General features: G+C 36.2%; 2 protein-coding genes across 8 annotated transcripts in view; one reads left to right on the top strand and one right to left on the bottom strand.

The window, feature by feature from the left end:
- PIGN (phosphatidylinositol glycan anchor biosynthesis class N) overlaps positions 1 to 14,314 on the bottom strand; it is a 110,817-nt gene extending 96,503 nt beyond the window's left edge. The window contains exons 1-5 of one of the 3 annotated variants that reach the window (XM_079943244.1): positions 14,148 to 14,314; positions 11,870 to 12,020; positions 4,111 to 4,359; positions 1,951 to 2,072; positions 1,239 to 1,337 (exon numbers count right to left, since the gene is read on the bottom strand). In XM_079943244.1, the coding sequence (XP_079799370.1) occupies positions 1,239 to 1,337; positions 1,951 to 2,072; positions 4,111 to 4,331 (442 nt within the window). In that variant the 5' untranslated portion in view covers positions 4,332 to 4,359; positions 11,870 to 12,020; positions 14,148 to 14,314. Of the gene's footprint in view, positions 1 to 1,238; positions 1,338 to 1,950; positions 2,073 to 4,110; positions 4,360 to 11,869; positions 12,021 to 12,357; positions 12,764 to 14,147 lie in introns of those variants that run through there. The other 2 variants (XM_079943245.1, XM_079943246.1) reach the window with 2 other exon arrangements.
- A 238-nt stretch (positions 14,315 to 14,552) lies between these two features.
- Positions 14,553 to 24,507, top strand: part of RELCH (RAB11 binding and LisH domain, coiled-coil and HEAT repeat containing) — a 121,400-nt gene continuing 111,445 nt past the window's right edge. For 4 of the 5 annotated variants that reach the window (XR_013831185.1, XM_079941717.1, XM_079941716.1 and 1 more), the window contains exon 1: positions 14,553 to 15,304. Coding sequence is in view for 4 of the 5 variants with exons in the window: in XM_079941717.1 (XP_079797843.1) it covers positions 14,785 to 15,304 (520 nt within the window). In the remaining variant the exon portion in view is untranslated. The remainder of the gene's footprint in view (positions 15,305 to 24,507) is intronic. The other variant, XM_079941718.1, reaches the window with a different exon arrangement.

Raw genomic sequence — 24,507 nt, 5'->3', positions numbered from 1 at the left:
GAATCTAATCAACTTAGTGAATTTCTGAGTTAGGCTCTTACAGCTCATAAGTAAGAGATATAACAAAATAATGACAAATCTCTTATAATATCAGCTTAGCTCTAATGATACTATTCTACTGTTCAGCCATTCTACTTCCCACATTCTAAGTAAAGATCTGAGTTGGTCTGTGGGTTGCCATAAGAAATGGAACATTCTTATTCGATTATCTCCAATTCAGGCGTCCTGTCCTATCAACTGTAGTCAGAAGTAGGGAGGTAAATTTGGTAGCCATAGCAACTTAATCCATTCTCACTACCACCAGTCCCCCAAAAAGCTTAACTGCTTTCCAAAGAAGGGAGTATATAAATGGCAAGCAGTATGAGTTTTTTGACCTGCGCTACATAATAATGTTCTGTGACTATGATACAGAAAATTCTGAATATCTGTTTTGCTTTTGAGACATATAATAATCTTTAGTAATTACAATTATTATATTATATTCTTGACTAAGTGTAAACCTTTTCATTAGGTGAAATGATCATAATGCTCTCACTAAAAAGCATTTAATGACATAAAATTCAAATGGAATCCAACTGATTTTAGAAAATAATGTAAATGAATTCTCTAATCAAGAGATGTTCAAATACTTGCAGATTCATGCAGAAATACAACACATACAACAAATCCAAATGGCATGATCCTGAATATATGCAAATAGAAGTTATAAATATTAACATTTAAATCTTTATGTGACTATCTACTAACTTCTTAGTAATAATCTATCAAAGTAAAATGAACCAGACATCTACATCATCATCATAATGAGGAGTTACCATCGTCATAATAAGCATTTTGCTAAATGCTTCACATGAATTATCTTATTTAATCCCCAAAACAAACCTAGAAGATAGAAATTATTATCATCATCACATTTTACAGAAAAGAAAACTGAACTTCAAAGAAGTTATCTAACTTGCCCAAGATTAAAAAGCTGTTAGATGTTAAGAGTCATACATATACCATTTCATCGAATCCAAGGTATTAAAAACTGTATAATTCAACATTTCAAGTACAACTAAGAAGGAAAAAAATCAAACTGACATGTCTATCTATTGTAATATACACCCTGATTTCAGAGATGTTAAACATGTAAAACCATGTATTTCAAAATCAATAAAATATAGTATATATTTTAAATTACCATATTGATTTATTGCCTATTTAGTAGCTGAGGAAATATAATCAATGACTTTTACCTTTGGCAAACATAGCCAAGATGTCTGGGCTCCCCCAGCACCATGTGTGCCTGGTTTCATTAATAAGAGAATCAAATTCTACAGGATTTTCCTTCCATCCTTCAGGTAATTGAGAAAAAAAAGCAAACAATGACAAAAGTAATATATACATGATGAAATATCAGTATATCCCCTAAAGAAGTATTTTTCAAATAATGACAATGAGGATTAATTGCAGAACAAATGCAAAACTAATAACGGATTTTGTTACATGTATTATATTACAATTTTTTTTAAAAAGCTTACAATAGATAATTTACTTCTTACTAAAATATAGAATCACTTTTGACCTTTCAAGTGTTAAGATCTAGGAAATCCATGAATCCATCCAATCATATTCTATCAATAGCACAGGATGATAAAAAGCTAAAGCTTAATTCTTGAGTCAATCCCAGTTTGTGTTTATGTGAGTTAGGCATGCTAAAATACTTGTCAAAAGTATCTCAAAACAGGGACTTCCCTGGTGGTCCAGTGGTTAAGACTCCATGCTTCCACTGCAGGGGACATCGGTTCGGTCCCTGGTCAGGGAACTAAGATCCCACATGCCACGCAGCATGGCCAAAAAAAAAGTATCTCAAAACATACTTCACTTTGTGTCATGATTCAGTGTTAAAGAAGCAATATTTTTGCAATAAATTTTTCATGTGATAAAAATTATCTAAATAGACAATACCTTTGGCAACTGCACTGACGTCTTCATAAAACCCTGCTATCAGGGCTACATGGCCTGGCCGAGATTCAGTTGGCACACGTGTGTGAGATATCCCCCAGCTGCCTTCATGCATTATGATATTCCTAAAAGATGTTACAGGTGAATAGTTAACACAGACTATGATCAAATGCTCTTTTAAGGCTTTAGAAAAATAAGATTATTACTGAAGGAATCCAGTCAAAAGAGTGAGTCAAAATTTAAGAAGGAATCTTTCTGATCCCATTTGAACCCAGTCCTATCCCTCCCACCAGCTGGATTCAGTAGCACAAGAAAGCCCAGGTGAGACAAAGAACCACTCAACCACTGTACAGGATCACAAGACAAAATACACCATTATTGTTTAAAGCCACAAAGTATTGAAATAGTATGTTACATAAGAAATCACTGATATACACAATATTATTTTGTCAATGTTAAATTTTATTAGGTGTGATGGTGGTTAAATTATCTACCTAAATTTGAGATTAAAACAGGCCAAAATTTCTTTTGCTAAAATGTATCAACATTCTTTAAGTTGTCTAACAGTGATTTGCAGAATTTGGGGGAAAATTCAAAACTATCAGTAATGCTGCTGCAGGTAAAAGGCCAGCAGAGCAACAAGTTATAAAACACTAATTCATTGGTAACAACTTTCAAGATAAACTTTCAACTCTCAAAATGTTCTGTAGAAAAGTATCTAAAAGTGCTAGTTTAGATACATTTAATATTGACATCTCAAAATAAAACCAACTTTAGTCAAATATATACATAAAAAGTAAAAGGCTTAAAAAACCATTGAACCACCTGCTGAGGGAGAAATATTTTTTAACTTCTTCAGTTATGTAATGGAAACTGAACTGAGAGAGAGGAAGGTATAAAGAAATGTGGATACTTCCGTTGAAAACATTTTGATCAGATCATATTTTTTAAAAAACAGTGAGGAACAAGTAAAACCTTTCAAAAAAAAAGGTTTAGGAGAAGCTAGAATGGCATACAACACAAGGAACATCAACTGTGAGCCCTTTGCCCTCTATGTAACACCCCAAGGAGAAGCAAGTGGTACCAGAAAGCCTTGCCTTTGCCTTAACAACCAGTATATTTTATATCTTATTAATTTTGCAATGAACTATATTTCTCTCCTTTCTTCGACAACTAAGAAATTCAACCAAATATATCACCCCAATTTTTAAACTATTCATAGAAATTTATGTTACACATTTTTGTGTACTGAACTTAACCCAGGCTTGATCTTATTTTCCTACTCATATTTTCCTATTGCCCGGAGTTGCTCATTTATTTGCATACTTTAGTATATTATGCATTTCTTTGAGGGACCATAAATTTATTCCTGGAAATTCAACATAGAATTCAGGTTCATTCATTCTTCTAGCAGTCAACAAATATTTATTAATTGCCTGTATGTTCTAGGAACTAGAGATAAAGTGGTATATAAAACAAAGTCCCAGCCTTAGTGGAAGTTGCACATGCTAAGTAGTACTATAAGGAAAATTGAAATAGGGTAAAGAGATAGAAAGAAATCATGACAGGGGCAGGAGAAAGATAGACGATTTTAGATAAATTTCCACTTGAATTTGAGTTTTAATCTCTCTACAACAGCATTAGGAAGGGCTTTTGAGGGGCTTGCCATAGAATCAGAAAAAGAACAGTTGATTGCAGGAGTCCCCTAAGTCCCCAAAATTAAACATTTCTTTTCAAAGCTACTTAATAGAATCCAAAAATTACATTATGTAGTGATATAGACTTGGAAGGGCTTTATATATTTTATAGAAGATGTATTTTGAGTTGAAGTCTATATTTTCTAGTTTGTAATTGGCAATTCACTAATAATTATGCTTGTCATTAATAAGAAAAGGACAATATAGTGAGTTGTAAGCCAGGTTTCAGAAATTAGGACAAGTTAGGCCAAGCAGCTAAGGTCATTCATTTCGATTCACCTGATATCAACTTCCACAATAAGAGAAATAACTCCTAGAAGGAAATAAACTTGCTAATCTCTATGGCAAAGGCCAATGTATATGTGCCCTATTCTCTTTCTCATCATCACTCCTCTACCCAACATGAGATAAACAGTATTAGCATGACATTTTCCAGAGATGTCTTTGTACCAGTTGACACGCTTACCTAATAAATGGTGCCCTAGTATTTCCATTTTCATCTAATTCATAAAGTTTATCTGCTCGCAGGCCATCAGCAACAAACAGCACTAATCTTTTCGCTGGGGGAGGCAATGGTGTAAACTGAGGAGTCATTCCATGAACCAAAGGAGATGTAAAATAAATGTCAAAGATAGAGGCGAAGAACACCAAATGTATAAGCAATCCCAAAATAGTGTACAGCAGCATATCCTGTGTAACTAATCTTCAAGAAAAACTGAAAAGAGGGAACAAAATTAAATTTGGGTAAGCCTTAGTGCAATTACATATATTTGCACTTATTTTGATGACTACATATAGATTGTATATTTTAAAATATTACATAACACAGCTTCACCTTTATTTATGATGGTAACAAGCATTATTTAATAATGAGATAATACAGAAATAAAATATGATAAAGTACACTCAAGCAAAAAGTTCAAGTATCATAAGTAATTAGCACCAATAAACTATTTATAATAAACTTAAATGCACACTAAGGTCATAAAAACTAACATAGGATCAAAAAACAAAGAAAGAATTAAATGAGTCCTAAAATGAGTTAGGGTTCAGTCAAGTCAAATCCTGTATAAGATAGAAAATATAACTCATGGTGGTCTTGGTTACCCATGTGACAACCATTGATATTCTCAGAATTTAACATTATTTAACTATTTGTGCTTCTTTTTTTTTTTTTTTTTTGACTTTTGATTATCAGCTCAGGACAGTTTTAGCTTCTCTTGACTATCACCAAGTTGAGCAGACAACATGCATTTTGTCCATTTAGTAGGGGAAGGAAAAAGTAGTTAAATTTCATCTTTGCTTCAGAAGATTTACACTCATTAAGGGAACACTTTATTTTAGTTCCCTGAACCAATACAAAAAAGCAGAGGGTTACATTCATTCATTCAGTAAAAATGTTCTGTGCACGTATTAAGTGCATAATTGTGTGCTGGGGAACTACAGAGACCACCGAAGTGACACAGTCACAAATCTGATGAGCTTACAAATACTTAGGGAAGGAAAACTAAGCAATGTGTAACATTTAAATAACACATTTAAAGTATACCATTAACTGCCTAAATCAATGGGAGTCCAGGGGAGTGCTTTTCAAGCCAGTCTACAATTTGCTTTTGTTGATGAATCTCTACCCAGATTATAAATAACAGCAAAGTACTCTAACTTGTCCTTGTAATGTAACTGCATTAGTTACACATAGTGACGCTTGGCTGAAAAACACTAAACATGAGTTAATTAATTACAGATACATCTTATTCTTCCTGGCCTGAAGAAGTACATTATGAAAGGAAAGGATGGCAAAATATCCTGCAAAAAAACTGAAACATTGGGGAAAAAAACCTTATCGAAGTCAAGCATATAATAAAATAATAAAATAAAATAGAGAAAATGGTCAAATTATGGGCCACTTTTTTCTTGGGAGAATCAAGAGTCAACTAAATATCAAAGATACTCCACAAATTATGAAAGTCCCTTACTGAGTAGATGCTATTCTGCAATCTAAGGCAACACTCTCAGAATAAATATGTATTTTCCTTATGAGCTTTGACCACATAGCAACCCCCATCTTAATAATAGCAATCTGATTATAAAAATAAAATCACTGTGGTAAGTTTGGAAATATAGAAAAATTACCTACAGTTCTACTACCTAAATAAAAATCTGTTCACAGTTTCTTACAATTTTTATCCTATCTACATTTTTATAGAGGTTCACAATTTTATATAGATTTTTTCCTTTATTATACATTAACATTTCTGTTATTTAAAAAAAAAAAACCCACCTTTTCCTACACATCATTTACCATTACCATAACTCTATTCTATGGGTGCATTTTAATTTTCCTGATCACCCCCATATTGTTAAGCAGATTTTTACTATTAAAAGTATCGATGTGAGTAATCTAAATTTATATATAATTTTTATGTTAATTTTTCAGATATTTCACATTATGTGCTTAAGATACTGCCTATAAGTACAGTCACTCAGTCAAAGGCTATGAACATCTTTAAGGCCTTTGATATGCTATATATGGAAATAATTGTTTCAGCAGAATACTGATTCTCCTAATGATAAGTTAATTAAACACTTGCAATATATATTTCTCTTGCTTATCTCACAAGCCCTCCTTCAAATACACACAGTACAACAAACTAAATTTGATGAATTAAAAAGGAGACATTAAGCAGAATATTCTAAAGGACAAGATTTCAAATATGGAAATTATTATTAATATCAGTGTTTCAAGAGAGGAGGGTGTGATCAACTTTATCAGATACACTTAAAGACTGGAGTAAGAGCAGGGCAGCAAACTGAAGTCCTTGTTAACCTTACTGAGGAATTTCAACAGAGTAGTGAGAGGTAAGCCCCATGAACGTGCTTGCTCGAAAGTAAATGGGAGGTCAGGGAGGGAAAGACAGTGGGATGAGTACAGCTCTTTGGGAGAATGATAAGTCTCAAGAAAAGTTCTTTTCTTAAATGAAAATTGATGTATGGCCAATAGAGGGTTTTCCTCAGCTAGGAGACACTAGATCTGTGTGCTGAGGAATGATTTCAAATGTAGAAAGAAATTAATGCTGCAACAGAAAGGTGGAGTAACTGCAGGAGTTAAAAATCCTTGTGAAAGCAAGAAGAGGTGGAGCCTACAGCACAGTGGAGCAGCTGGACCACCCTGCTGTGTCTGGGACACACCGCCCCCCGGCTTTGGGCACTGGAAGTCTTGCATCCAGGGAAACAGCTCAGTTCCAAGTGAACTATCTCTGGGCTCTTCAGCTGGCTCTTCCCATGTCGGGCTCCTTCTTATTTTTCACACCATCTTCTCAAATGTCGCCTCCTCAAGGTTTCTACACCACCCTAAAGAAGACCCTTTCATTTTACCTGATTTAAACAATGACACACTCTGTATTTATTGTTGAAATTTACTTAGTGATTCTCTTCCGCTAGGATATAAGCCCCATAAGGCTTGATATCTTGTTCACCACTGTTATGTCCTACCTACTGAGAAAGTAGGTGCTCAATCAATGTTTTTTCAGGAACTTATTAAAATGAATGGCAAAGTAATTTTGGGTAAAATGAATCCTACTTCAACAACATTTATTCAAAACCTACTATTTTGCAAGTATTATGCTCAGCAACAGAATTTGAAAAGTGAATAGACATGGACCACATGTCCGTGTTGAATACGCATGACCACATGTTTTAGTAGGACCACAAAGAACGGGGCAAAGAACCCAGCCAAAGCAAGGAAAGTCTTTGAAGATATATGGCATATTAGGCAATCAAAAGATGTATGCAAAAATACAATATCTAGTAGCCCACTTTTCAATGCTAACAAGGAGCCCTGTGATAATTCTTTCAGATCCAAAAAGTTACCTACTAATGTATGTTTTTAACCATTTTTTAAATATATGCCTATTAAGTAAAAATTACCACTAGTTCATACAATTGTTTTTCTTTTGAGTATAAGGGTTCTTGTTATAATACATTCCACTTATTTAGAGTTAATTATTCTAAGGTCAATAGTCTTACTAAATTTTTTCTGACGCACTCTAATGAATGGCATCTATTTTTTAATTCTTCAATCAACTTTATTAAAGTATAATTTATATACAAAAATGGACATTTTACATTTTATAAGTTTTGACCAATATATACACTCATATAACCAACCACCAGAATCAAGATATAGAATATTTTTATCATTCCAAGAAGTTCCCCCATGTTCCTCTGCAGTCAAACCCTGTCCCCACAGCTCTGACCATAAGCAATCACTGCCTTCTGTGATGCAAGATTAATTTTTAGCATTCTGAAGTGTCATTGAGATGGAATCATGCAGTATGTACTTAACTGTATCTGCTTTCATTCAGTATTACATTTTTGAGATTCATGCATGGCTGTGATTCTGTTGTTTGTTCCTTTTTAATACTGAGAAGGATCCATTGTATGGATATACTACAAATTGTTTATCTATTTACCTCTTGATGGATATGTGAATTGTTTCCAGTTTTGGGCTATTATAAATAAAGCTTCTATGAACAGTAAATGACTTTGTGAATATATGCTTTCATTTCTCTTGAATAAATATGCAGAATTAGAATTGCTGGGTTAAATGGTAAGCAGATGTTTAAACGTATAAAAAGAACTACCAAACTTTTTCCAAACTGTTTAACACACCTACAAGCAATGTCTTTAAGTGTTTTAAAACTTTATTTTATTGACAATCTATAATTTGGCTATAAATGTCATTTTAGAATTTACTTTTATAGTAAGTATAATGTGCTTTATAATTTCTTATATATTGTTATAATGTTCCCCCCACTCTTGAGTATATTCAATTACAGTTAGTTAGTGGGAGTGTAGTGGTAACCTATTGTGGTTTTAATTTACCTTTCCCTGATGACCAATAACGTTGAGCAACTTCTCATGCATTTAATGAACTTTTTTTAATCCTCTTTTTTTGCCCTTTTCACTTTTTAAACAGCGTTTTTCAAATAGCAGTACTTTTAAATTCTGATTAAGTTCAATTAATTTTCTTTTGGTGATTGTATTTTGTGTCCCACCTAAGGAATTTTTGTAAATGACAACACTTTAGTATAGATTTTTAACATTTTTATTTTCAAACAATTCCAAATTCAGAGAAAAATTGCAGTAGTGGTATGAACATCCATACACCCCTTAGCCATATACATCTAACGTTAACATTTTTCCCACTTGCTTTATCATTTTCTCCCTCTTGCCTCTCTGGTCCCTGCCTCACCTCTTTAACTTACCCCTCCCATGTGTGCGGGTGGGAGGTTTGGGGGTGTGTGTGTCGCATAATATTGTTTCTGAATCACGTGAAGATAAGTTACATACACTATGGCCCTTTATCCCTAAATATGTCAGTGTTTATTTCCTGAGAATAATGATACTCCCATATATACCTACAGTAGTGTTATCAACTTCAGTACACTCAACATCAGTATTTTTATCTAATCTACCATCTATACTCCAAATTTTTGAAGTGTCCCAATAATATTCTTTATAGCATTTTTATAGCTTTATTGAGGCATAATTGGCCTATAATAAGCTGTATATATTTAAAGTGTATAATAATCACAGTCAAGATAGTGGACATACCCATAACCCTCAAAAGTTTCCTCATGCCTTTGGGATTCATCCCTACATATTTCATTTTTTGATATTATTGTAAATGATATTTTTTATTTCAATTTCCCCTTGTTAGTTCTTAAATTACCACTGATTTTTATACATTCACTTTGTATCCTGCAACACTGAAAAATTATTAGTTACAGTAACTTTTATGTAGGTACCTTTTGATTTTCTAAAGAGAGAACTATGTCACCTGTGAAAAAAGGACTTCTTAGCAATCTATACTTTTTTATTTATGTCTCACGCTTGTTGTACTCTCTAGGACCTCTAGTATAATGTTGAATAGGTGTAATAACAACAGAAATCCTTGCCTTGTTTCCAGTCTTAGGGTGAAAGTTGTCAGTTTTCCAGGTTTTGTAGATTCCCTTTCTTAAGTTAAAGAAGTTCCCTTTTACTCTCAATATGCAAAGAGTTTTAAACTGTGAATGAATGCTGGATTTTGTCAAATGCTTTTGTTGCATCTATTGAGATGATCATGATCATTCGGTTTTTCTCTTTTAGTCTCCCAATGTGGTGAATTACGCTGATTGAATTTCAAACGTTAAACCAAGCTTGCACTCTCAGAATAAACCCCACTTGATCATTAAGTATTATCCTTTCTATATACTATTGGATTTTATTTCCTGAAATACTATTTAGCATTTTAAAGTAATATTTATTAGAGATATTAGACTATAATTTTCTTTTTTCTCTGGTTTTGGTATCAGACAATGCATTGGGAAGTGCTGTTACCTCTTTTATTTTTTGGAAGAGGCTGTGTAGAATTTATATTATTTCTTCCTTTCTTGTGTAACAGAATTCACCAATGAAACCAATGGCTCAGAGTTTTCTTTGTTGGAAGGTTTTTAACTATAAATTCTTCATATACAGAGAGATGTTATGATTATTTACTACTTGTTGAGTGAGTTTTGGTAGTTTTATCTTTTAATTTGTCCATTTGTCCATTTCACCCAAATTGTCAAATTTATTATTCCAAAATTATCCATAATATTCTATTCACTTATCCTTTTTTCTGTCGTCTAGCTCAGGACCCCATCTATCAGGTATCATATTTAGTTATGCAAAGTAAGTCATTTTTCAAGTACTTAATTCATTTCAGTTAGATCTTAAACTCTATTTACAACTAAAGTACATACTGTATATATCTAGATGTACAGAGGCTCATACTGATTTAAATACTCCTCTTTACCATGGAAACCTGAGTACTCTCCTTTCCATGCTTATATATAAGGAAATATGTATATCACTTCTCACTTTCATTTGTATTTACAAATAACTCCCTGGACTTATGTTCTTTCTTTTCTCCATTGTTATTACACAACTCTTCTATATAAAGTATCAAAGTTTATGTGTCAAAGGATAATACAAATTTTCCACTACCCAAAACCTTACTGAAGTAGTGAAACAAAAATTGTATTTGAGAACTTTGACCCTGAAGCTGTAACAGCCAACATAAAAATCTAGCTCTGTTATATAGTGACAGTGGGATCCTAGTCAAGTCCCTACCTTGCACTCTCAAGCATCACTTCCTCAGGGACTATGCAGTCCAAATCAGAAGCCAAAACCTTTACTTCAGTTTACAATTATATGGCTATGACTCTGACTATTTGTAGTAATGTCTGTCTCTATCATTTAAAGCTGATTCCAGGACAGCAAGACAGGCTTTCTCCAGCACTCTTCACAGTCCTGGGCACTTACTAAGGACTAATAAATGACTTACAATTATCATTTCAAAGGTAAATGTAATATGCAGGATAGCCACTAGAGGCTGCCTTGTTTCTCTCTTTATTCCTCCTCCAGAACATACGCATGAACTGTGAAGATTCAGGATACTTAAAAACAACCACAACAACTTTTATGTTTAAGTCATTTACTATACATAAAATTTCGGTGATTCCAAAATATCATTCTTCACACACTACTTATTTTATTATTGCTAAGCACATGTAATTAAGCAATATTATTACTTAATATTTCTGTTTTTAAAAAATCACTTTTTATTCAGATTTAGTGAAAAAGAAAACTTTGTCATGGATGAATCATTTGGAAACCACCAAAATAAATGAGTAATTACTAAAAATTTTAAAATACACATAACCATATATCAATAAAAGTTATTTAGCTTATATCTGTGGGATGTTTACCACATGCTAAAAAACAATGTTAAAAAATTAGAATGTATAAAAATGTATAAAAAATTAGATACTTATAAAACTTTAAGTCAATGAAAAACTTGCATTTGAAATATTACTTGTGGTTATTTTAAGACTACTAAAGCAAAAAATAATTTTTTAAACATGAAAATGATTTAAGTGCTTGGAAAAAGGTGATCTTTTATATTTTCATCACTAAGATACAAACTTCAATGACTATCCATATTATTCAGTGAAACATTAGCTGTAGAGACCAAATTAATGCAGATCTTGCTAAGTAGAAAGAAAATTTCTCAACAATATTAACAGCAAATTATTAAAAGCAGAGATCAGCAATTATTAATATTCTAGTATGTGCTATTTCTTAAACATTTTAAATTGGTAAGTAAACCTCTATGTATTGCGGAAGAGAAAAGTACTTACTGAGGAGACTGGCCAGTTGATTTGTTACAGGCTTGGAAGGTCACATAAACAAGTCCATGATTATAGGATACGAAGTAGAATCAGGAAACTACAGACGTGTTATAGGAAGCCAATCATGGAAGGACTTCTACATCCAACTCCTTACAACTCTCTGAGGAAACATATTTTAAATCTATTGATATTTTCAACTTTCATTTTAGAAATCAGACCTTAAATTAAAGATATTCCCTTTGGGACCTACTACCTTAATTGCTTTTTCTGGCTGTAGCTACTAAACAATTGACAAGGGGTTTGTTTTGTTTTATTTTTAAAAGTCTGTCAAATGTTCTCCATATACTAGTATAACATTAATTGAGAACTGACTATAACATTTATTGTGTACTAGGTACCAGGTACGGTGACAAGCACATTCCTAATTCTATATACTTTCAGCATCCCCTCGACAGATGAGGGCTGAGAGAAGTCAAGTAACTATTTAAAATTCTCACAGTGGGCTTCCCTGGTGGCGCAGTGGTTGGGAGTCCGCCTGCCGATGCGGGGGGCGCGGGCTCGTGTCCCAGTCTGGGAGGATCCCCCGTGCCGCGGGGCGGCTGGGCCCGTGGGCCATGGCCGCTGAGCCTGCGCGTCTGGAGCCTGTGCTCCACGGCGGGAGAGGCCACGCAGTGAGAGGCCCACGTACCGCAAAAAAACAAAACAAAAAAACCCATAAAAGTCTCACAGTAAATAGTTGGCAGAACTGGGATATGAACTTTAGGCTCTTCAACCTAATAAGCACAATCCTCTAAGGGAAGACCCTAAGTGCAGGGACCCTAAATACAAAAGATTTCTAAAATTCCCCATTACAGAGATGGAAATATTGTACTATACAAACAACCCATTTCTAATCATGCCCTTTCCATGCCAGTCCCTAATCCCTTCCATTCCTCCATTCCAGAAATTGGTTCCATTTTCAGTCTCTCTGGCAAACTCAATAAGGAGCAGCAATCCTTTTAGCTAAGAAATATGTAACAGCATTGACTAGTTTGGTACTAGTTTTCTAAGATCCACGATCTTTTTTTTCCATGCTTTTCTTCAATATATTATGGCTCACACACAAAAAAATTTAGAATTCAAACATTAGGAGCTAATGTTCTATAAAAAATACTTTGAATTCTTAGTATTAATAACATCAAAAACAACTTCTACCAAAAATAAAACGAAAAACCCAAAGCCTCATTCAAATGAAAAGTTTAGTTTACTGAGCCTGGGTAAACTGAAATTAAAGCCGACATTTAACTGTTGGTATACACTTACATGTAAACCAATAACCTGACCTAAGGCTATATAAGAACGCTATATTTTTATTTTTCCACAGACCTAAAGGATATACTTCACTGCTTCAATGTAACATAACTTACCTGATAACATAATTATTGCCACCTCTATTTTGGTGCTTAAAGGAAGAACCTATGCAGAAAGACAGGGAAATCTAAAAGTGCATAAGTGGCAAACTTTGTATACTGTGCTAACATATTTGTATACTGTCCAATATATATATACTGTCCAAAGTATACTTTGTATACTGTCCAAACTTAGTATACTGTGCTAACATTTGATAAAGGATATCAAAACTGTCAAAAGCAGCCAAGTTTGAAAACAATTTCTCAGTTCCACAGTCAGTACCTTGACTCCAGCCTAAATGTACAAGTCAGAAATGTTGCAAGGCATAGCGGAGAAAGAATGGCTATGGACATAAGAGAACTGACTTTAGTTCTTTGAATACTTATTGATGGAGTTGACTTATCCGGGTCATTGAACGTCTCTAGGACGTTTACTTTTCCCTCCACTGAGGGACTGCATTTGATATTTTGAAGCATCCCTGTGTATTAAATCCTGAGATTCTAACAGTTTGCTGCTGAAGTCGAGGCTATCAGGGTATTCTCTGATCCACGCAAATCCAAACCTCTGAGTTCCATTTTCCATTTACTCTCTCCACCTCCCACACCCCACCCTATGGCATCCTGCCCTATCACTACTAACTCGGTGGCGAGAAGGCGCTCTCCTAGGCCTCCAGGGCAAACGGATACACGGCTGGGAAGGCAAGGAAGAGAAAGGAAGCCGCATTCTGACTACAGCCCCTGCCCTGGGCACTTGCCACACATGCGGAGAAAATGCCATCAATTGGCGGCACACAGCAGAAAAAGTGAAACGTGCTAAGGAAAAGTGAAGCAGCTCGGCGGCGGGCGTGAGGCCACTTTCGGGGCCATCGCACCTCTCCTCCACTAGTCCCGGACTTTACCTGGGCTTATACATGTCAGGCCTGATCTCAGGAATGGGGCCTCCTCACCGCGAAGGCTGGACACAGCTCGAGGTCAGAGTTCCCCTCTGTTCCCGAAAGGACATCCAAGAGAATGAATGTTCCTAAGCCACCGTCATAACCGCTCCTCAACCACGGAACACCCCTGACACTTACCTGTCCAGAAGCTGCTCTCGCGATAGTTCTTGGGTCAGCCCTCCGTAACTCCAGTCCCCGCCCCCTACCTCATTTGGCCAATCAAAACGGAGTGGGGGCGGGATTTTGTCGTTGAGCGTGGAGCGGGGCCCTCTATCTTTGCTCACTAGTGGGGAGAACGGGCGGGGCGGGGGCGGGGCTGGGGCGGGGAGAGGGGGCACGGCACGCGCCATTTCTCGCGAGACTGGGGACCAGGAAGACGCCTGCAGAGCCAGGCTGCTGCTGCAGCTGCGGCTGAGGCAGAGGGTGGTGCTGCTTCCAGACCGTTTGCCTCCGAGCCTGGGCCTGGTCTCCAAGTGAGGAGGCGGGACGTGGCCAATCCGGGGCCCTGAAGGTGCCCAGTGCCCGCTGAGGCTTAGTGGGGATTCAGGCTGCGGCCTGTCAGAGCCAGACAGGGAGGCGCCCACGCTCCTGACAGTATAAGATGGCGGCGATGGCGCCTGGAGGTGGTGGCGGCGGCGTGAATCCATTCCTCAGCGATTCGGACGAGGACGACGACGAGGTTTCAGGGACCGACGAGCGGCGGGCAGGACTTCGGCTAAGTTCCGGGGTCGGCCTAGATCCTGGCTCTGCGGACTCGCTATCGCCTCAGGATCCCGTGGCCTTAGGGAGCAGTGCACGACCAGGGCTCCCTGGGGAGGCGTCGGCGGCTGCGGTGGCCCTGGGGGGCACCGGCGAGACCCCGGCCCGATTGTCAATTGATGCGATCGCGGCTCAATTGTTGCGCGATCAATACTTGCTGACCGCCCTGGAGCTGCACACCGAGCTGTTAGAGAGTGGCCGCGAGCTCCCTCGGCTGCGCGACTACTTCTCCAATCCCGGCAACTTCGAGAGGCAGAGCGGGACCCCGCCGGGGTTAGGGGCGCCGGGGATCCCTGGAGCAGCCGGCGTTGGAGGCGCAGGAGGTCGGGAGCCGAGTACTACGTCGGGTGGGGGACAGCTCAGTAAGTGAACAACAGCCCTGTCACTCCGGCTGGACTGTTGGGATTGCAAGGGGTAGTTGTGGGGAGGGGTACTTCCGGGCGGATACTGAGTATGAGGAACATTTTAGTTAGAGAGTTGGGGCGGGGGGTGATCTTCTGCGGTGGAAGCAAAAGGATCTGGCAGTGACTGTTCTCTGCCTGCCTGCCTCCAGCTCTTGGCTGGACTTGCACCTGCTCCTGGCTCCACTCTTGGTGTCGGGATCTACTAAATAGCCAGCGTTTCTAGTTCACTGGCTATTACGTGACCCCAGAAGACTCCCTTGCAACCTTGGTTTATCGCTTTAATCCTTTTTCCGTTTTCTCCAATCCTCTGAATCACCACTGCCTGGAAACAGTGTTCCTTAAATTGTTCGCAGTAATTATTTGACTCAAAGTCAAGAGAGAAAAGAATAGGAAATTTCTCTCCACGAAATCAGATCCACTTGAAGACCCTTTGTCTTTGGGATGACTTGCTCACTCAAAAATTAGGTTTTCTGTTGCATAAAATTTGTTCTGTTTAAATTCAGTTTAATTCCATTTCTGTTCCTTAATTTCAGTAGGTTTCCAAAATTACAGGAAGTCTAAGGAGCTGGCTAGGCAAGTTCTGCCTGCAGTGTATCTGCTGGTCTCACCACCTCACAGGCTTTTTTCTCTGCCTAAGTTAGGAATTAACTTTTTTACCTTGTTATAATCATTGTTAGCAGTATAGAGTAGTCGTTTACTTCATTCATCATATATTTATAAGCATTTCTTATGACTTTAAAACGTGCTGTCAAGGATGTGTACTGTATTCCTAGGACCCACCCCTTTTGAGAGGCATCTTAGATTTTTTCCCTTATTAATGGTATGAGGTGTTTTTGTGCGTTATGTGAGGCCAACTGGAATTTACTAACAAATGTTAAATATACAGTTTTAAAAGTGTAACCCAATTGATTATTTTTTGTCTATACTTTTTTTTTTTTTTTTTTTTTTTTTTTTTGCGGTACGCGGGCTTCTCACTGCTGTGGCCTCTCCCGTTGCGGAGCACAGGCTCCGGACGCGCAGGCTCAGCAGCCATGGCTCACGGGCCCAGCCGCTCCGCGGCATGTGGGATCTTCCCGGACCGGGGCAAAAACCCGTGTCCCCTGCATCGGCAGGCGGACTCTCAACCACTGCGCCACCAGGGAAGCCCTGTCTATACTTTTAAATGGTGCCAGAGACTTATATTTCCTAACTTAGATGTAGTGAAAGTGCAAAGAGTGCACTTTCCATCAGGGTAAATACTGAGCAGATTTCTCTCTTGAATATGGAACTTTCTCAGCAGGTGTAATTTCCTTGCTCAATATTATAGGATAATATTCCGTTTCTGGAAACGATTTTCTCATTGCTGACCTTTAAGACCATAAAATGTAACAAAGAGCAGTGTAACAAAATTGTTAGGTAGTTGGCTTTCTTTGTTTGGTTTCAGATTTTTGAACTATCTAATAATGATTTTCACCTGATAAGCTCTTACTACTTCCTCAAGACCCAGCTCAAATGTCATCTTTGTAAATGTTTCCCACACTCTCCAGGCTTGGTTGTTTGGTTCTTTCATTGTACTATTTTCAAACCTCAACCGTTGCTTTTAACTTTTTGTATTTGATTTGTTAACAGTATCATTTTTCTCCATTAGATAGTCAATTCTTGAGGGTCATCTTTATATTCCTCACAGTTTGTGCAGTTCCTGGCCTGTTGTTGAACATAATTAAATTGCATCTGCTGTGTTTTTCTACTATATAAATATAATGAAATGGGTTATTACTTACTTCATAACTTTATTCTATTTAATTTCAAAGAATTTATTATCCTGTTCACCCTACCTTATTATGGCATGATATCACTGTTTATAGTGAAAATGTCTCTTAAAAACCTTTCGTATACAAATATATTTATAATTTAGACTAAATATTATAGAGGTGTTTTAGAGTAAAAATTGACTCTAAATGCCTTTGCATTATACATTTTTATAGTTTCTTGAAATAACTTAAGTCCTGTGATCAAAAATCAAAATTTAACTACAATCAAATATTCATCTGCAGTTGTGCTTTTCTATTATCCTCATTTAATTGGACCTGTTTTGGGTATAACTCAAAAATATATAATTAAATATTTTAGATAATGTATTTTCAAGTTAGTACAAAACAAATGAGCAACAGGGAAAAAAATATCAAAATTATCCATAATCCAACCAGTGGTACTTGCCTTTTCTGTCTTTTCTATCCATATAATTTAGAAAGCAAAAATTGTTTTAAACTGTTTTATATAGCTTTATATTAGTTGACAGACACTGTAATTTTTACCATCAACTTTGAGGTAAAATTCCATACAATAAAATGTGCCCATTTCAAGTGTATAGTGTGATGAGTTTTGGAAAAAAAATTACTACTACAAATAAAATACAAAACATTTTTATTGTCACCAGAACTCCTTCATTTTCCTTTGCATTCAATATCCGAAGACCATCACTGACCACTGTAGAACGCAATTTTCCAGTCTTGGCCTAGGCACTATCGAAACTTTGGGCCTGATAATTCTTTGTTGTGTTAGTGTCCTCTGCATTCTAGAATGTTTAACAGCATTGCTGGCCTCTCTGTCTGCTAGATACCAGTAGCAACCACCCTGACCCCATTCCCTAAGTTGTGACAATCAAAAAATGTCACCAGCACTGTCCAAGGAAGGGGAGGGCAAAATTTCCCCAATTGAGAACCACTTCCTTAGTTAAGTTTTGTCTATTTTAAAATTTCATATAAATGCAGTTCCGGAGCATATAGTCTTTTCTGTCTGGCTTCCTTTGCTCAGTAAAATGTTTTTGAAATTTATCCAAATAATGTTTTTATGTGTATTAATAGTTCATTCCTTTTTTGGTTTATCCATTCATCTGTTAGCCATTTGTGTTTTTTCCATTTTTGGCCTGTATGAATAAAGCTGCCATGAACATTCTTGTATAAGTTTTGCCTGGACATATGTTTTCATTTCTTTTGGGTAATACCTAGGAATAGAATTCCTGGGTCATATACTTAGTATATATTTAAATTTGTAAGAAACGGGCAAACTGTTTTTACAAAATGGTTGTATCATTTAATATTTCCATCACCAGTGTGTGAGAGTTTCAATTTCTATACATCCCCCAAACACTTGGTATTTTCAGGCTTTTTATTTAACTCATTCTAGTGAGAGTGCTGTGGTATTTCATTGAGGGCTAGTGATGCTGAGCTATTTCTTCTGAGCTTTTTGCCATTGGGTGTGTGTGTGTGTGTGTGTGTGTGTGTGTGTGTGTGTGTGTGTGTGTGTGTGTGTGTGTATGTGTGTGTGTGTGTATTGCCATTAATGTATCTTTTGTGAAATGTCTCTTCCCAGCTTGTTATTGAGTTATAGTTCTTTATATATTCTGGACCCACGTCCTTTATCAAGTATGTGTTTTGCAAATTTTTTCTCCCAGTATGGTTGCCTTTTTATTTTTTAATAATGGGTCTTATGAACAAAGGTTTTTAATTTTATCAAGTCCAGTTAATTGGGTTTATTCCTTAATGATTTGTGCTCTTTGTGTCCTAAATAAGAAATATTTGCCTATCCTAAGGTTGCAACAATTTTCTTGTGTATTTTCTTCTAGAAGTTTTATAGTTTTAGCTTTTAAATTTAGGGCTATAATGGCATCATAAAAAGAAGAAATATTTCTTAAATATTCCTCCTATAAATGTGCAGATATTTATAGCACAAACTTTAGTATATTTTGTAATTTTGTAAGATTTACTAAATCATTTACCCAAAAGTCTGTTGACCTCGGTTAATACTAGTATAGTGGTGGTTTTAAAATACTGTAAGAAGTCTTCATACTATATTTAATCTTTTTTCTTGATTAGAAGAGTAGTCTATATTTATAAAACATTCAAAAATTAAAAGAATTATAGCTTTATAATTTTGATGTTTTCAGTAGAAGAATTTAAAATGAGCTCTAATGAAGTCTCAGTGTTTGATAAATTGTTGCAGCATCATTGTGATGTTCCTACTAGATCCATTTGTTAAACTAATTAGATCTTTTGTATTTCGTTTTACTTGGTTGAATATACACACACATTAATTATATATTTTCCCCTGTATTTTTGCCAGTTGAGCCAATTTGGTAATTGTTTTGCTTTCCAATTAGATTGCAAGATAAAAGTTGTGCCAATGCCATTGATTAGCACTGAACAGATTGTAGTATCTTATCCGGAGGAATGCTGGTTCCACTCTAAGCCTTAGAGTTCTAATCAAAATTAGACTGTAATTGCTTAGGATGAGCCAGTTCTTTGTAGAGACAGTAGGTGGTCAAATAACTTATGCCTTTCAATGATGGATTTCTTTTATTCTGTATTTATCATCCTTTCAAATTTTTGTAAGGCTGCTTATCAGGAGGCATTTATGATTGAATTTAATAATTTAACTTGTGAGCCTACAGACTTCTTGAGTCATCTTTCTCCTTTTTAAAATTTTCTGTTTCATTTCCTTGCCTATCTTTTCTCAAAACTCTGAAAGAGTACATATCTCACTGTGCTCTGTTCCTTTCTTAGTGTCACCTGTGCTGTATGATTACCGTCTTCCAGAGTTTCCATCTCTTCTGCTTTATAAAGTACAGTAGTTCCTCCCTGTTAGGTTGGAATTGGGTTTAGTGCTTCCTCTGGCTTCTAACAGGAGAGTATCAAGAGTATATTTCTAAAATTTATTAGGTTCACTGCTTTTAGCCGAATGAGACTTCCTACTATTGTCTGGACCATATAGATTCCTAAATTTATCGCTTACATGACTGTCATTTTTTTGCCTATGCATTTCAGTAGCTTCAAACTTATTAATTCTTGTGGAAAATTAGTCAGATATTTTCGTTGCCTAGAACAGTGAAGAGTATTGTTGGTATTCAATATTTTACATTGATCAATACATTTATTAAACTGTGATCAACTAAGGATTGTAGGAATCCAAGAGAAGTTTAGTGTATGTCGTTGAGTTTATGTTCTTGATGGAGAGGCAAGAAAGTGAGGGTAAAGAGAAGATAATGTTTATTTTATGTTTTGCCTTGTTTAAAACATCGTCTGGGAACATGCTTACCATTATCTGGCTCACCAATTAATAAAGAGATTTTAAAATGCAGTATGATGTTTCAAGCCATTGTGGTACATAGTTTAAAAGGAAGCAAGATAGGGGCATTAATCAGGGGAAACAGGCCTTATTTCTGTCAAAAATTAAACTTACACTTGCTACTTTAGGGGTGATCTTCAGAATGTATGCTTATCTGTTTCTTTGCTTGTTTTTTTAAAAACATTTGTTGGAAAAAACGTTCCAGGATTAGTGTAATTTTCATTTTGTTTAGTATATTTAGGTCAAAAACTAAATTTGGTTCATTTGTTTTTATATGATGGCTTTTAATTGTGCCCACCCCCTTAACTCCCATGGTTTTAGGATGATTAACTGAAAAAGAACACTTACCTTGATCTAAAAATACAGTCTACTTATATCTAAATTACAAATATCGATTGAGATGGGTCTTAAATATTAATAGCCTATTTTTTTCTTTCAGGTAGTTGTTTTTATTGGCCTCTACCTATAAGTACTGTGAGAGTTGATGATAAAATATGGTTTCTAAATTATTTATACTAAAAACATACTTGTTGATGCTTAAGTGAATTATGTTTTGCTGTTTGGCCATAATTTGAACACAGCTCCTCTTTGGTTGATTTTTGGGGGTTTTGCATTAGTTTAGGATTGATCTACTTCAACTCACTTATCGTATGAGTGTTTGTTTCAATATTACAATTGACGTTTTTTTGAGATCTAATTGTCATATGACATTTTATTAGTTTTAGGTGTCCAACATAATGATTTGATATATGTCTATATTGTAAAATGATTACCACAGTAAGTTTAGTTAGCAACCATCACCACACAAAGTTACAATTTTTTTTCCTGTATGAGAACTTCTAAGATCTACTCTCTGAGCAACTTTCAAATACACAAAACAGTCTTGTTAACTATGGTCACTATGCTGTACATTCCATCCCCAAGACTTGTTTATCTTAAAATTGGAAATTTGTACCTGCAATTAATTTTTTTTAACATCTTTATTGGAGTGTAATTGCTTTACAGTGTTGTGTTAGTTTCTGCTCTATAACAAAGTGAATCAGCTATACATATACATATATCCCCATATCCCCTCCCTCTTGTGCCTCCCTTCCACCCTCCCTATCCCACCCCTCTAGGTGGTCACAAAGCACCGAGCTAATCTCCCTGTGCTATACAGCTGCTTCCCACTAGCTATCTGTTTTACATTTGGTAGTGTATATATGTCAATGCTACTCTATCACTTCATCACAGCTTACCCTTCCCCCTCCCCATGTCCTCAAGTCCATTCTCTACGTCTGCATCTTTATTCCTGTCCTGCCCCTAGGTTCATTAGAACCAATTTTTTTTTTTTTTTTTTAGATTCCATATCTTTGTGTTAGCATAGGGTATTTGTTTTTCTCTTTCTGACTTACTTCACTCTGTATGACAGACGCTAGGTCTATCTACCTCACTACAAATAGCTCAATTTCATTTCTTTTTATGGCCGAGTAATATTCCATTGTATATATGTGCCACATCTTCTTTATGCATTCATCTGTTGATGGACACTTAGGTTGCTTCCATGTCCTGGCTATTATAAATAGTGCTGCAGTGAACATTGTGTATACCTGCAATTAATTTTTTTTAACATCTTTATTGGAGTATAATTGCTTTACAATGGTGTGTTAGTTTCTGCTTTATAACAAAGTGAATCAGTTATACATATATCCCCATATCTCTTCCCTCTTGCGGCTCCCTCCCTCCAATTAATTTTTAAACTGGTTGCTGACCCCCATTTCGCTGGAGCATGATAACTCTCTAATTCCACATATGCATATGTTTTCTACAAACTAAGGACATCTGCCCAGGAAATCTGAACAAGTTGAATGTAAATTGTCTAATTCACTTTAAAAATAGATTCTTCAGATTTCTGAGAAATGAATACCTGATATAATTGAATACAGCAATGGTATTTACTAAGATTCAGCAAACGATAACACTTAACTATAACAAGATCAAGAAGACTGTCCTAGAGCTGATATATTTGGATTATAGCAAGCTACATGACAGATCTCTCACACTGGTATGAATAAAATAGAGAAATATGGGCTTGGTAAAAGAGTAGCCGTGGAAAGATGCGTAACTGATAAAAACAACAGTAGGTCTGTGCCAGTCTATATCATCTATACTTTTGAACTTGGCCCATTTTTTTAAAAAAATTTTATTTATTTATTTATGGCTGTGTTGGGTCTTCGTTTCTGTGTGAGGGCTTTCTCTAGTTGTGACAAGCGGGGGCCACTCTTCATCGCGGTGCGCGGGCCTCTCACTATCGCAGCCTCTCTTGTTGCGGAGCACACGCTCCAGACGCGCAGGCTCAGTAATTGTGGTTCACGGGCCCAGTTGCTCCGCAGCATGTGGGATCTTCCCAGACCAGGGCTCGAACCCGTGTGCCCTGCATCGGCAGGTGGACTCTCAACCACTGCGCCACCAGGGAAGCCATTGGCCTATTTTTTGAAGACCACTCAACTTGTAGTATTGATATCTGATCCTCAGTTCTGCTCTGCCACTTACAGGTCGTTACTTTTAGAGCCTTCTTATGCTGGCCTCTCACTGTTGCGGCCTCTCCCGTTGCGGAGCACAGGCTCCGGACGCGCAGGCTCAGCGGCCATGGCTCACGGGCCCAGCCGCTCCGCTGCATGTGGGATCCTCCCAGACCGGGGCACGAACCAGTGTCCCCTGCATCGGCAGGCGGACTCTCAACCACTGCGCCACCAGGGAAGCCCTAGAGCCTTCTTATTCTGTGTAAAGCATAGTAATCATTTCTGTCCACTGCTAGTTATAGGGTTTTAATGAAGTTTACATGAGGGTATATATGTGAGAGGACTTCAAAAACTCATTTTATAGTTCTTTCTTTTATAAGAAAAAATATATGAAGCGATGAGGGAAAACCAGATCAGATTTGCTGATGATAAAAGACTGAGAAAGATAGGTGATATCTGCTAGTACTAATTTGTAGGATTAAATGGGACTAATGGGTATATGGCATCCTAATTAAAATAATCGTTTAAAAAACATACTGGGAACATTTGTACTTGAATTTCACAGGAAAGTTCGATAGCATTTCTTTTTGAGTAGCCACCATAAATTAGATCAAAGAAGTCTGCTCATTTTAAGGGAAAAAGCTGTATAGCATAGTGAGTTAAGAGCACAGTTTGGAGTCAGACTACCTGGCTTGGATCCTGTTTCTGCTACTTTTTTATCCTTGTGACTTTGAATAAATAACTTAATCTCTCAATGCCTCAGTCTCTTCATCTAAAAATGAGAATAACGGTACCTACCTCATAGAGCTGTTGTGAGAGTCAGCTGAATTAATATTTATTATCATTTGCAGTAAGTTTGTATAAGTGTAAAATAAATTATGAAAAGGCAAACATTGGATTTAGGATTTTGTAATGGTTCATTAAAACCTACTACCGTACAGTTAATGCATTGTATTTTATGTCTGTAAAGGCATTGTACCTACATTTTTACAGATGTGTTTAATCACATTCATGTAAGTTATTTTTAAGTATAATTTCTTTTTGTGTTCTTCTTAGACAATGATTACTTACTCAATTTTATAACTAATGGATGGCCAGAAAAGGTTTTTTTTCCCTTTATTTATTTTTGTTTTGGAACTTAATAATAGTTTTAAAAAATCAATATATGTTGCCATCTACAGAACAAGTACTTTAAAAGCAAAGAAGAGCAGAGGTAGACAGAGTGAAGTAAGAAAGAGATTACAGACCAGAAACAAGCTCAAGGAGTCTTTTGTATAGGAGAAAGAGTCAAATCAGTGCGGGAAGGGTAGGCTATTCAATAAATTTTTCTCCTTCTAGAGGGAAATTATTTCTTTACCTCCTACCATACACATACACACACACGAAAACAAAGTCTCCAAATGAATTAAAATACTAAATGTGGGAAATGGAACTTGAAAACTTTTGGAAGAAAATATTAAAACATATTTATGACCTTGAGGTGAGGATTTCTTAGACATAAAAATTGTACACTTTAAAGTAAGAGATTGATATATTTGTATCAAAATTAAAATTCCT

Source organism: Stenella coeruleoalba (genome assembly GCF_951394435.1).
Source record: "Stenella coeruleoalba genome assembly, chromosome: 14".
Taxonomy (NCBI): domain Eukaryota; kingdom Metazoa; phylum Chordata; class Mammalia; order Artiodactyla; family Delphinidae; genus Stenella; species Stenella coeruleoalba.
The sequence above is the reverse complement of the archived record's forward strand: the minus strand, read 5'-3'. Positions and strand labels throughout refer to the sequence as shown.